Source organism: Hemiscyllium ocellatum, chromosome 17, assembly GCF_020745735.1.
Source record: "Hemiscyllium ocellatum isolate sHemOce1 chromosome 17, sHemOce1.pat.X.cur, whole genome shotgun sequence".
NCBI lineage: Eukaryota > Metazoa > Chordata > Chondrichthyes > Orectolobiformes > Hemiscylliidae > Hemiscyllium > Hemiscyllium ocellatum.
Genome location: NC_083417.1, coordinates 72296382 through 72309783, shown reverse-complemented (window position 1 = coordinate 72309783; position 13402 = coordinate 72296382). Strand labels below are relative to the sequence as shown.

The window sequence follows — 13402 nt, the reverse complement described above, 5'->3', positions numbered from 1 at the left end:
GATTATACAGTACCCAGGTTAAGATGTCCTGCTCTGTAGTTGGTTCTTCTACATATAGGGCGAGGAAACCATCCCACATACACTCCAGGAATTCTCCCTCTACAGTTCTGTGGCTAATTTGATTTGCCTGATCTATGTGCAGAGTAAAATCACCCATGATCACTGATATTCCTTTATCACATGCATATCTAACTTCCTGTTCAATGTCATTCCTAACATCAGCACTGCAGTTTGGGGGAGGGGGGAGGGAATCTTTTTAAGTCTGCTGGCATCTTTCGTATCCAAAATCTGTTCACATCTCTCCAACTCCCAGATGACAACCCCCCAACCTGTCATAAAGCAGACGTTGATTCCCCCAACAACTAAATCCAAAACACCGAGAGAGGAGCACATAATTTGTAAAAAGAGAGTGAAAATGGTTAACCTGTTTTTCAGAAACTTCTAATGGTTAAATAAAATAAATCCCTGAAAGTCACTTTAACATCAACCAGTAGCAATTTATTCAGTTTACATAAATAGTGAATGTGTTGAAAAACTTTTAACAAACCGAATAAATCCCTTCTAACTACAAGCTATTCATGAATAAAACAATATTCTAACAGTATGCAATTCCAATAATCATAAATCCAACTCATATAATAAAAAATAGAATTTACTCTCTCAAAATTACATTCAGGTTATGTGTCTTCCAGAATGTTCTGTGTCTCGTCCGTCTATTCTTCTGTCAGGAATGCATTCGCTGTCATTTGTACCATTGTTAATTAGAAGGTGCTTTCTCTAATGCATAAAGGAGACCATGAGAGACAACAATTCTCTCTCAAGAGCTGGGGGTTAGGCTGCCTGACTGCCCCTTTCTTTTATACCTGTGATCAAATATTAATATTTCTTATAACAGAATTGGTCCTATGTTGTCATAAGCCACCGGGTTTAAGTTGAATAGGATTTTGGTATTGAAGTACTTGGTTCAAATTAATTGACTAAATTCAAAAGTCTTTTTTTTAGATTAGATTACTTACAGTGTGGAAACAGGCCCTTCGGCCCAACAAGTCCACATCGACCCGCCGAAGCACAACCCACCCATACCCCTACATTTACCCCTTTACCTAACACTACGGGCAATTTATCCTGGTCAATTCACCTAACCTGCACATCTTTGGACTGTGGGAGGAAACTGGAGCACCCGGATGAAACCCACGCAGACACGGGGTGAACGTGCAAACTCCACACAGTCAGTCGCCTAAGTCGGGAATTGAACCCGGGTCTCTGGCGCTGTGTTTAAAAACTGCCAATTCGCCTGCTAACTGTATGGTCTATTAAAGCAAATGTTTCAATTTGGGTTCTCTGTGTACTTACAGAATTTCTAGCTGTTGTTCACAGACATCTATTGTAAATCTCTAAGCAAAGAGAAAAAAAGCCATCATTTAGAGGGATGTGCAATCCTCCGCTCCCACCCCACACCAACACTTGTCAATTATCAACTTCACAACCATATGAACAATGGAAATTAGAAGCTTGGGTAAGTCAGTCAATCTCTCTAGCCTTCACTGGCATTCAGAAGGTACACCAACATGACTGATGTATGAAAGCAGTCCATTTAGGAGACCAAATCCAGAAGGTAATACAAACAAGGTCATAAAGAGTCTGACTGTAACCTCAAATCTACATTCAAACAACACTCCAATAACGTTCCACTTCCTTGTTCTAGCAGAATCTAACAATTCATGACTTTACAATATTCAAAAAACTTGTTTCTGCTACCTTTTGAGGAACAGTGTTCCAAAGATTCATAAATGCCGGAGATGAAAAGGTCCATCACTTTTCAAATGGTCGCCCTCTGATTTTTTAAACTATGATTCTTTATTCTATATTTTCCTGTTAGATGAACAAACTTCACCCTATCAAGGCTCCTTAAGATTTTATGTGATTCAATCAAACAGCCAGTTCTTTTTTTTTTGCAGCTGTCCAATCTTCTCCCACAAGACATACAGAATTTTTTTTTGCCTCTACCGAGCTAATTCACAGTTTACAACTTTCCAAGCAGCTTTTCAAAATACTTCATTTTTAATAGTTGAGCACTTGTAAGTTTGGTCAAAAAATGCATTCACATCAATGCAAAACCACAATTTTTTTAATATAGATTAGATTGCTGTATGAAAATAATAACCATTTGCGTTGAAAGCATTGCTTCAGCGTATATCAATGCACTTCCTTCAAATGTGAATTGATTTCTTTCTGTAATTTCATTCTCACTTCAATAAAGAATTGCTTTATATTTTCATTATTCAGAGACATTCAAGAGTCATGCAATCTTTTCCTGCAAGATCACATTACAATGAGATTGCAACTCCAGTAATAGGGGATCAAAGATGGCGTATTAGTCTGCGCTGTCTGGGCAGAGTGCCACTCCACATGAAATGTACATTAAGAATAAAATTTGAAGAACAAACTGCCAATTATTAACTTAAGCAAATTAACTAAGTTTTAGCTTTCTGGATATGGAAAAATCAACATGAATATTCTCACAGCAAGTGAACAAGCAGGATTTAAACAAGAGCCACAATGAAAGCAAAATGAAATATCAGCTCATGCCAGAAAAGACAGTGAAACATAAACAAGTTAAGGAAAATTAACCAATAGAAATGTTGAGAACATTTGCCACAGCAAATCCAATAATTTCTAGGTCAAAATGTAATGACTGGAGAAAGGAAATGAAAATATCGGTATAAGATATTGGACACTGCGTTATTAGTACAAGCGGAATTATGATGACTATTTGACAGTATACAAAAACATGAAAATACTCAATAATTATTTCAATGATTAATATGTTAAACTTTGTATAGATTTAAAGGGAATAAGGAGATCTTTCACAGTTGCAAATAATTGAGTTGTGATTTTTCGTGGTAACTGTGGCAATAATTTTAATGCTGAAAACAAGCGAATCGAGGTGCCATTACTGAAAGGGAGAAGTTAATCCACAGTTTTGCAAAATTGCAATGGATTTATATGAGCAAAATAACAACATAAAGTTAATAAGCAACATAAACATCCCTGTGATACAATCTGTGCATCTCTCTTTCAAGCATTTTTTCTTTTGCCCCATTTAGTGGCTGCTTTTCACTGCTGCATATACTGGACTGATTTCTTGGTGTTTGGGTTTTGAGAAAGTCTGGAATCATTTAACTTCAAAGCAATGTAAGTCAGGTTGCAATCTGTCATGCTCTGCTTTGTCTGAAAACACAACATTGAGATGAAATTAGCACTTAATTAAATCATTCTAGATGAAAATTTCACAAAGAAATGTTCAATATCATTTCAAAATCAACGCATGATGATGATTATTTACACAAGAGTCTCAGGTAGAAAGGATAGTGAAGAAGGTGTTTTAGTGCGCTTTCTTTTATTGGTCAGAGCACTGAGTATAGACATTGGAGGTCATCTTGCATTGATGAGGTCATCTTGTACAATACATTGGTTAGGACATTTTTGGAATATTCTGTGCAATTCTGGTCTCCCTCCTACAGGAAGGATGTTGTGAAATTACAAGGGTTCAGAAAAAGATTTCCGAGGATGTTGCCTGTGTTGGAGGATTTGAGCTGCAGGGAGAAGCTAAATAGGCTAGTGCTGTATTCCCTGGAGTGTCCGAGGCTGACGGGTGACCTTATAGAGGTTTATAAAATCATGAGGGGCATATTTAGGATAAATAGACGAGGTATTTTCCCTGGGTTGGGTGAGTCCAGAATTCGATGGCAAACGTTTAAGTTGAGAGGGGAAAGGTGTAAAAGGGACCTCAAGGGCATTTTGTTTCATGCAAGAGTGATGTATGTATCAAATGGGCTGCCAGAAAAAGTGGTGGAGGTTCATACAATGAAAAATTTAAAAGGTATCTGATTGAGAGGGATATGGGTCAAGTACTGGCAAATAGAACTAGATCATTTTACGATATCTGGTCGGCTTGGATGAGTAGGCCGAAGGATCTGTTTCTGTGCTGTACATCTCTAAGACTTCAAACAAGCTGAAATGTGCCTCTATATACATTGTGATTCCTTCCTGTTGTTTAGGAACTATACCTCAGACCCAACTAGATGAAGAGCAGCAAATGTCAGCTTAACCTCAGGCATCTCTCGTTTTGTCCAGAAAGTCAGGATTAAAATCCATTAGGTTATTTTATTTTAGAGTCAAGAGATACGCATACATTCTTAACATGGGCAATTTGTTTTTTGGACTGACTTTGCGAACACTTGATACTTACAACCATGATAATTAACCAATTCTCACTCTGACCTGTTTCTTGCCAGGAACATCACACTTAATTGCAAAAAGCCAACTTTTTTTTTCAATATTACTAATATTAATACCGTTTTAATTTAAGGTCACCAGGGGAATTTTGCAAACATGCAATGTTGAAGAAAACTTTCCATGCATCAGTTCAATTTAATTAGGTATTTCAGTTCTGAGAGGTGACTTCTTGTTTTACTACATTCTGCTACAAATTGAGCATGCAGTGCAGTTTATTAAATGAAGCAAAATATAAATGTGTCTGTGTTTGTTAATAATAACGTAAAAAATCGTCAGTCAAATTGCTTTGTAGTAAAATTATGAGAGGCAATTACTGGAAATAAATTAGTTATGTCTTTCATTTGGAGGGGATATGGTGCAGGATTTGAATGAACGTGCCCTCATATTAATTAGATAAATGAGCACAATTAGAGAAAAGGAAGAATTGTACTTACCATTGATAATAGAAAATTAATTTTACAATCAACTTGCTCCCTTATGAATAAAGGAAGGTAATTATTTCAGTAGGTAATTTCAGCAGTAATAAATAAAAGCATTGAAATCAGAAGTGCATTTTCAAAGAATTCACAAGGTACACTTAATGCCATACAGTATGTTTTAAAGTAAATTATTGATGTTTTAAGTTAGAAAATCGGTCAACTATTTAAGGAAGAACATGTTCAAGTTGGTGACAATGAAAAGTGCAACAACCAGGGACACTTTTGTCTGAAAAGGAAATCACAAAACTTCGGTGCTCTGAAAGATACTTTTGGCCTTCTGTGAGGTATTTCTCAACCATAAATAATTTTGTTTCGTCTTCTTCTGATCCACTGCTCAACCAACAATAAAACACAGGCTCAGCATTGCATCTGGACACCCAGGGCTTTATTCTGTTACCTACAAAATTGACCAAACAGGGAGATGGGAGTAAACCGGTTGATGTGGCGTATATAATTTCAGCAAGGCGTTTGATAAGGTTCCTCACAGTAGGCTACTATACAAAATGCAGAGCAATGGGATTGTGGGAAACATAGCAGTTTGGATCAGTAGTTGGCTTGCTGAAAGAAAACCGAGAGTTGTACTTGATGGCACATGTTCATCTTGGTGTCCAGTTACTAACGGCGTATCACAAGGGTCGGTGTTGGGTCCACTGCTGTTCATCATTTTTATAAATGTCCTGGATGAGGGCTTGGAAGAGTGGGTTAGTAAATTTGCGGGCGACACTAATGTCTGTGGACTTGTGCATAATTACGAAGGATGTAGTAGGTTTCAGAGAGAAATAGGATGCAGAGCTGGGCTGAGAAGTGGCAAATGGAGTTTAATGTGGACAAGTGTGAGGTCATACACTTTGGTCAGAGTAATCAGAATGCAAAGTACTGTGCTAATGGTAGGATTCTTGGGAGTGCAGATGAGCAGAGATATCTTGGTGTTCATGTACACAGATCCCTGAAAGTTGCCACCCAGATTGAAAGGGTTGTTAAGAAGGCATAGAGTGTTTTAGTCTTTATTAATAGAGGGATTGAGTTGTGGAACCAGGAGGCTATGCTACAAAGCTCTGCTACGGCCACACTTGGAGTATTGTGTACAGTTCTGGTCACCGCATTATAAGAGGGATGTGGAAGTTTTTGAAAGGGTGCAGAGGAGATTGACTAGAATGTTTCTTGGTATGGAAGGAATGTCTTTCGAGGAAAGGCTGAAGGCCTTGAGGCTGTTCTCGTTAGATAAACAGAGGGTTAGATAGGGTGGACATGGAGAGCCTTTTTCCAAGTATGGGGACGGCAAACACGAGGGGAAACAACTTCAAAGTGAGTGGAGGTAGGTATAAGACAGATGTCAGAGGTAGTTTCTTTACTCAGAGAGTAGGAAGGGTATGGAATACTTTGCCTACATCGGGAGTAGATTCGCCAAGTTTAAGTGCATTTTAGTCGTCATTGAACAGACAAATGGACGTACATGGAATAGTGTAGGTGAGATGTGCTTCAGATTAGTATGACAGGGCGGCACAACATCGAGGGCCAACGGGCCTGTACTGCGCTGTTATGTTCTATGTTCGACAACAGTGCAGCTGCGATATTTCACAGAAAGATGTGGGTAAAGACTTTGTCCGGGTTTTCTGACGTCCACCAAGAAAGGAAGCAAATTTTTGCTGTACATACAGTAGAGAAGTGGGTGTATTCTACACGATCTCCAATTTTTCTGGGATGTGAGCCTCAGTGACAAGGTCAGCATTTGGTGCCAATAACTGCTTACCGTTAAGAATCCATAGCAAACCAACTTCTTGGCTTACTACTGTCCAGGTAATTTAGGTGCAGTGTTGTCAAGGAGGAAGTTCCAGGTACTAGATGCGATGGAGTCGGAGTTGAAAATGATGGCGCTGGAAAAGGACCGCAGGTCAGGCAGCATTCGAGGAGCAGGAGGGTTAAAGGTTCAGATATAAGGCCTTTTATCATTCTTGATGAAGGGAACATGTCCGAAACACCTACTCCTCAGATGCTGCCTGACCTGCTAAGCTTTTCCAGTGGCCCCCTTTTCAACTCTGCATAGTATGTTCAGTTCTTTGGTACAGGCAATCATCGAACTCAGCCTAATAGGTGCGTTAATTTTGAACAGTATAGAAATGAAGGTGAGAACAATCATCTCTATTTGCACCATGAAACCTATCATTCAAAATAGCCAGTGCAATGTTATGTCTGTTAGCAACATGACACAATTATTCAGCACATTGTCATTTGTTTAGTACGAAAGAAAAGAAACATTTCAAATCTATTGATTCAAATCTATTATTCATAATTATAAATATCAGCACAATTTAACTAATACAGGTTGCATGTTTATAAACATGTTTGACTATTTAAAATAGTTGCAACCGTTTGTTAATCTTGCTACTATTTTCTATTTTCTTTATTTTGTTATTATTCAGCTGAAATTGTGATTTTGAGAGCCAATGAAATCTTCAAGACATGTCTTGACATATTTTACATATACAGTGTTCCCAGTTTAAATTGTTCAACTTAACTTCAAAATCAAAATAGACAGAATAAAAGAAGTTTGTCTCACCACATCTTCATGCTGAGTTGGATTTAATTATTTTTTTCTCTTGCCTTCCTGAGAAATAAAATTAACATGAGTCGACAACAAAAAAGGATGAGAATTGGACTCATTAGAAGCCAAGAGCAATTCGACTACTATTTGGCAATTGTAAACAGGATATAACAGTTTCGCAATGTAGGTTGAGACATTACGCATAGCTGCTTTGAATTTATGCCTTGAGGGTTGAAGCAATGGAAATTTCTTTCAGCAATGTGTTTCACGATCACAATTCTAATCTACATCAATACAACTTAGCAAACTATTTTATTTATGTTCTTATTTTATATTTGATGTGAATCCGGGTATATGTTTGAAAGAGGTTGTTCATAAAATATTTGTTTAAATTGTGAAGTTCAGAGATTCAGGTCCCAGTTATATTGATTTAAATGAGACATTTCATTTCTGCTCATACCTTTGGATTTAAAGAACAGAAAACCCTTGCCAATCATCACGGTCAATATTAGAATTGCAAGTGCACGTAAAGCGCAACCAACCACCATTGGAACACTGATTTTTGAGGCAAAATCTGTAACGTTAATATAAATTAAAAATTAAAAATTGCACTATAAAGTGAAGATACACATGTTTAAATGTCATAAGGATCATTCTCAATTATACTGCCGTGCGCAAATGATAAATATATTACATAAATGTTGTGCATTTCAATGTTGTTGTCACTTTATTTAACGAATATGCAGCTGGAAACAAATATCTGGAATTTAAAGCAATAGGTATATGATAGAAGTGTCTCAAGTAATGACAAATTTAAAATTAATGGAAATAGAGCTAATTACAATAAGTGCTCAGTTCTCTAACCTATGTCGCAAAATAATATACTATTTGCTGGGAGTTTGATTGGATTGCATGCAGATCAAAGTCAGAAAAAATAAAATGGAACCTGTTTTCAGCTTTGCTTGAGTTGTTCGTGGAGGTAAAGTTCAGTTAAAATAATTATAATCTCTGCAGCTACGATCCAATCAGCTATGTATCTATGTTGCGTATTTAATCACGAATGTGGCACTCTGATGATTGGGAAAATAAGCTAAACTACCGGATGATTGGAGGTACATGGAAAACGTAAATTCGATATTATGCATTCTTTTTCAAGAATTAACATTGACCTTTCAGTCCTTTGCGAATATTCAGCCTATACATAAAAAGAAGTATGTGACCTATGTTAACTAGTTCTGGTGATGTCACGTGTGAGAACTACATATCGGTTTCAAAAAACACAAAGGAAGTAAACTTTAATTCATTAAATGGGGCCAAATCTTGACTTTGACATAATCACATAAAATAACTTTCATAACCAATTCCTATTTATTTATCCATTCTGAAACATATATGAGCATTTAATTACCACATATTATAAAATGTTACCTTTATTCGTAATAGTGTAGCTGGCATTTGCAGGAAATGAGCTTGAAACATGATATATTTGACACATATAGACTGTACCACTTTGAACGGCCTCCTGCAATTCTAAGGAACTGATGACTTCATAAAGATCCCCAGTTTTTGCCTGCTGTTCATTCCTAAATCCTGTCAAGATGTTTCTCCCATTTTTGTGCCAAGTAAGGTTAAAGGCTTTTGGGTAAAAGTAAGATGTCCTGCACTGGAGTCTGAGAGAAGCAGCAAAATGGTCTTCAGATAGCACAAAAACAATTTTCAAAGGAGCTGGTGAAGCTGAATAGAAAATAACTCAAATTAGACAAAGCAACTTTTCATCTTCTACAAAAATGTATTTTAAAGTGACCAAAACAACATACTTCCAGCACACCAGTTGCATTAATTGCTGTTACGAATAGTGCACGAAAATGTCACATGTTTCACATTTAAAAATCCCAAAATCCTTTTAATATGCCTCTGCGCTTATAGAAAAATGAGTTTTCAGACTTTGTCCTGACTTAAAATAAAATTAGGATAGGATCATCAAAATGCACCTTTCTTTACAAACACAATGACGAATTTGACCTCGATACTGGGAATTTAGGTAAAACCATTCAAGTGATGGGACTGACGATTTAGCTGTTCTCGTGAGCTAAGGGTCGTCAAAAATGCATAATTTTGCAGATATTCATCCTGTCCCTCTGTGTTCAAATGCAAAACAAAATACATTAAAGTATTCCAATGAATTTCTCTGCAAAAGCTAATTGCAAAAAAACCGGAACCAACCCATGACCAAATGCAGCAAGAACTGGGTTTGGGCTGAAAAGTTGGAAGTTACATTCATGCAAATGCCAGGCAAACACCATTTCCAAGAACAGACGATCTATCTATCACCTCTTGACATTTGGTGGAATCGCTATTAGTGAATCTCCAACTATTGACATTTTGGGGGTTACCACTGAGCAGAAACTGAACTGGGTGAGCCATATAAATTGAACCATGGGTTGGAGACTTGGAATACTACAGGAAGTAACTCAACTGCTGACTCCCCAAAGTCTGTCCAGCATTTACAAGCTACAAGTCAGCGGTGTGTTGGAATGCTTCCCACTTGCCTGTATGCTGCAGGTCCAGAAGCACTCAAGAAGTTTAACGCCATCTGGGTAAAAAGCTGCCCATTTTATTGACACCACATGCAATTACTCCACCACAGACATTCAGAAGCAACAATGTGTACCATCAAGGTGTACTGCAGAAATTCAACAAGGATCCTGAGAAAATACGTACACAACGCACAATCACTAACATCTAGAAGGGCAAGGATAGCAGTTCATGAGAACACCACCAGCTACAAGTCTCTCCCAAGTAACTCAACATCCTGACATGGAAACACATCACTGTTCTTTCACTGTCACTGGGTCAAAATTTTGTAAATTTTTCCAAAATGGCATTTTGGGTTATTTACAGCTCATCGATTGCAGTGATTCTATGCAGTTCCCCACCACTTTGTCAAGAACAACTAGGGACAGGCAATAAATGCTGGATCAACCAGCAACGCCCATGTCCCCGAAGGGATTTTTTGTTATAAATACTGAGCAGATCAGAAACTTTGTAATGTCACTGGTTTTCTACGGTTTCAATATTTTTGAATATATTTCATTTTAAATAAATCAAAATATGTCACACAATATGCCTTAATCTAATAAACATTACTTGCTTTTCTCAGGAGCGACGTCTCTGTGTTTATCTGACACTTACCATATACAGTAAGTTGCACAGCAGTTCCTTTCCCAATTGTTCGCTGTTCGGACTTGACTGCACAGATATATGTTCCAGCATCCTGGACAGTAACATTCAGAAGTTTAAGATAGGCTGCTCCTTTAACTATATGGAAGAACTTTCTTCTATCCTCCTGTAGAAAGGTCTTATCACCTTCTCTCCACCAGTAAGCGATAACATTTGAATAGTTGATTTGGTAGGAGAAAGGACATAGCATGATAGCTGTTGAACCTCTCTGCACCGTTATTTGTTTTAGATCCGGATTCACTTTGGCCGAAATACCCCCAGCTGCTGCTGTCAACCAAGGACACACACCGAGATTAAACAAGAAAAACGGTCTTCACCACTCAAATAACATCATCATTCCAGGCTATTGATGCAAGAGCAATTTACCATATTTTGTTGTTCGACTAATTCTCCACTTTTTAAAGCATTGTCCTAGTTGTATGCCATAATTTCTTCCCACAAACACACTAAATGAGTTCTGTGAATATTTGACTTGACAAAAAGACAACAATAATACAATGTATCCTTTTTTCATCTGAACTAACCTTAAGTTCACATTGTTTCTTGATTATGAACAGCTAATACACACCATAAAAAATGTGTACCTGCACGCAAGATACACAGCAGACAGACACTCCATAGTGAATGACACTTCGACATAATGGTAAGAAAAATCTGAGACCATCCGTTGTGAGTGAGATCAGGATAGACAAATGCTCTTAAGTGCTCTTCTCTCCCTCTAATTTACTCTTATACGTATATGTGAGTCCTTGAGCACATGACTATTTGTTAGCTGAAAATAAGCATGCCTTTTCAAATAAGATTCGCTGTTTTGTAACCGGAACTGCCACAAATATTGATGACCTCAGAGAGGGTCACGATTTTGTCGGGACTTACAATTGTGGCTGAAGAATGATTGGATGGGCTGATACATTTGCCACTGAAATTGGGATGCACAAAACTGAGATGGGCTGAGACATTATCGATGCGGAAGAGGTCCTTAGCCTTCAGTTTGTGGTCAGTGATTGATGGTTATAGGTTTAAAGAGATTGACGGAAACACTTAACAGGGAGATGTTGAAACAGTTTAACCTAGAGTGTGGTGGCTATCTAGAATCTCTGGCCTGAAAGAATACGATAAGCAGACAACTTTGACTCTATCACAAGTTATTTCTGTTTTGATGGGCACTTGAAGTGCTGCAATCTGCAATGCTTTGCACTAAATCCTCCATAGTATGGTTTGATTTGTTGGCTGCTTGTCTGGCTGGCACAGCCAATTGTTTGAGGTTTTCAGTATCGTACACATTTTAAACATTTTTTTTAAAGAAACAGCCCACTGTAGTTGTAGCAATTAGATAGACAGGGAGGCAAAACTACTGCTAAACCCGGTATTGCAAGCAGAAATTCGGGTCACAATGATAAACCTCTCACTGCTGTATCGTCAAGTATTGAGCAGCAACGTCAGATTAATCTGCTAAAATTCCATTTCTTGTTACTTTTTAAGTCTCTAATTATCAGCATCATGTCTTTGACAGCATTTCTCTCAACCTATTCTCAATGACTCTTGACCTTTTTTCCACTAACTACAGAATGAAGGCATTTACACCATTATGAAGGGCTACAAAAACACCAGATTGGTGTAAACAACATTCCAGGAGTTATCAAATAACTGATATTGATCACAAATTTAAAATTGAGATGTGTGCTGAGTTAGTTGTTTTAGTATGTTAAAATAGAAATCAAATTCTTGTAATTTGTGACTTTGTTTCTTTAATTGATGTGACATACAAGCTGATTATTGAATGATTTGTTTTCCCCTAATTGTTCTGGGACTTCTGCAACCTTCTTTCCAATGTTCCGCGTTCATTTTGTCAAGACAGTGTCTCATCACGAGGAAACCATATTGAGTATTTTCTGTCTCGAGCAACCATCAATTCCATGGCAGTACAAGGATTCTAGAACAACTATGAAATTGTGAATCAGAAATTGTTTCAATTTGCTCTGATCCATTTTACACAGAGATGTTCAAAAGCGTGTTTACTGTGATATGAAGGTTTTCATTTTAATGCTATAACAGGTTCACCATGAATACGTGTTATACACATTCATTCACTTGTCTTTGTGAATCCTTATTAATGACTATCTAAATTAGGTGTTTCCTTCTGAAATGCTCTGATAATTTAAGAGAATATATTTGCTGATCAAATGTGTTATTTTGTCCTGGACAATACCATCTCCAGAATTCTGCTGCAGCTGTTGTCATCCAGGTGATGGTAAATGGGAATGTTCCATAAAACTATGCAATTGTACTCCTTGGTTAGAAGGCAGACATTCCTCAGTCATGATATAATCACCCCACATTAAAATAGTAATCTTCTGAGTTGCTCCTGGATCCAAATTACTATCCCCTTCCTAGCAGCGCATTGGATGGACCTAAACTACATTGACTGCACCATGGAGTCATACATACCCTTTGATCCAACCAGTCCATGCTGAACGTAGTCCCTAACTAAACTGGCGGTATCTGTCTGCTCCCAGCACATGTTCATATATACCTTTCTTATTTAGGTACTTATCCAAATGTCTTTTAAACATTGTAATTGTACCCACACCACCACTTCCTCAGGAAACTCGTTCCACACACGAACCACCCTCTGTGTAGAAAGTTTCTCCTTATGTCTTTTTAAAATCTTTCTCCTCTCATCTTAAAAATGTGCCTCTTAGTTTTCCTGCCGAGGAAAAAAGACAACAATAATTAAATCCATGTAAACCTTCATTATTTTACAAATTTTTACAAGGTCATTTCTCAACTGCCTATGCTCCAGTGAAAAAGGACCCAGCCTGTCCAGCCTTTCTTGACAACT

At 37.5% G+C, this 13402-nt stretch overlaps 1 protein-coding gene across 1 annotated transcript in view; it reads right to left on the bottom strand.

Annotated features, from left to right (window-relative positions):
• Positions 1–13081, bottom strand: part of LOC132823605 (cell adhesion molecule-related/down-regulated by oncogenes-like) — a 49733-nt gene extending 36652 nt beyond the window's left edge. The window contains exons 1-4 of the mRNA XM_060837523.1: positions 13009–13081; positions 10513–10827; positions 8827–9054; positions 7781–7894 (exon numbers count right to left, since the gene is read on the bottom strand). Coding sequence (XP_060693506.1) covers positions 7781–7894; positions 8827–9054; positions 10513–10827; positions 13009–13081 — 730 coding nt within the window. The remainder of the gene's footprint in view (positions 1–7780; positions 7895–8826; positions 9055–10512; positions 10828–13008) is intronic.
• Between the last annotated feature and the right edge of the window lie 321 nt (positions 13082–13402).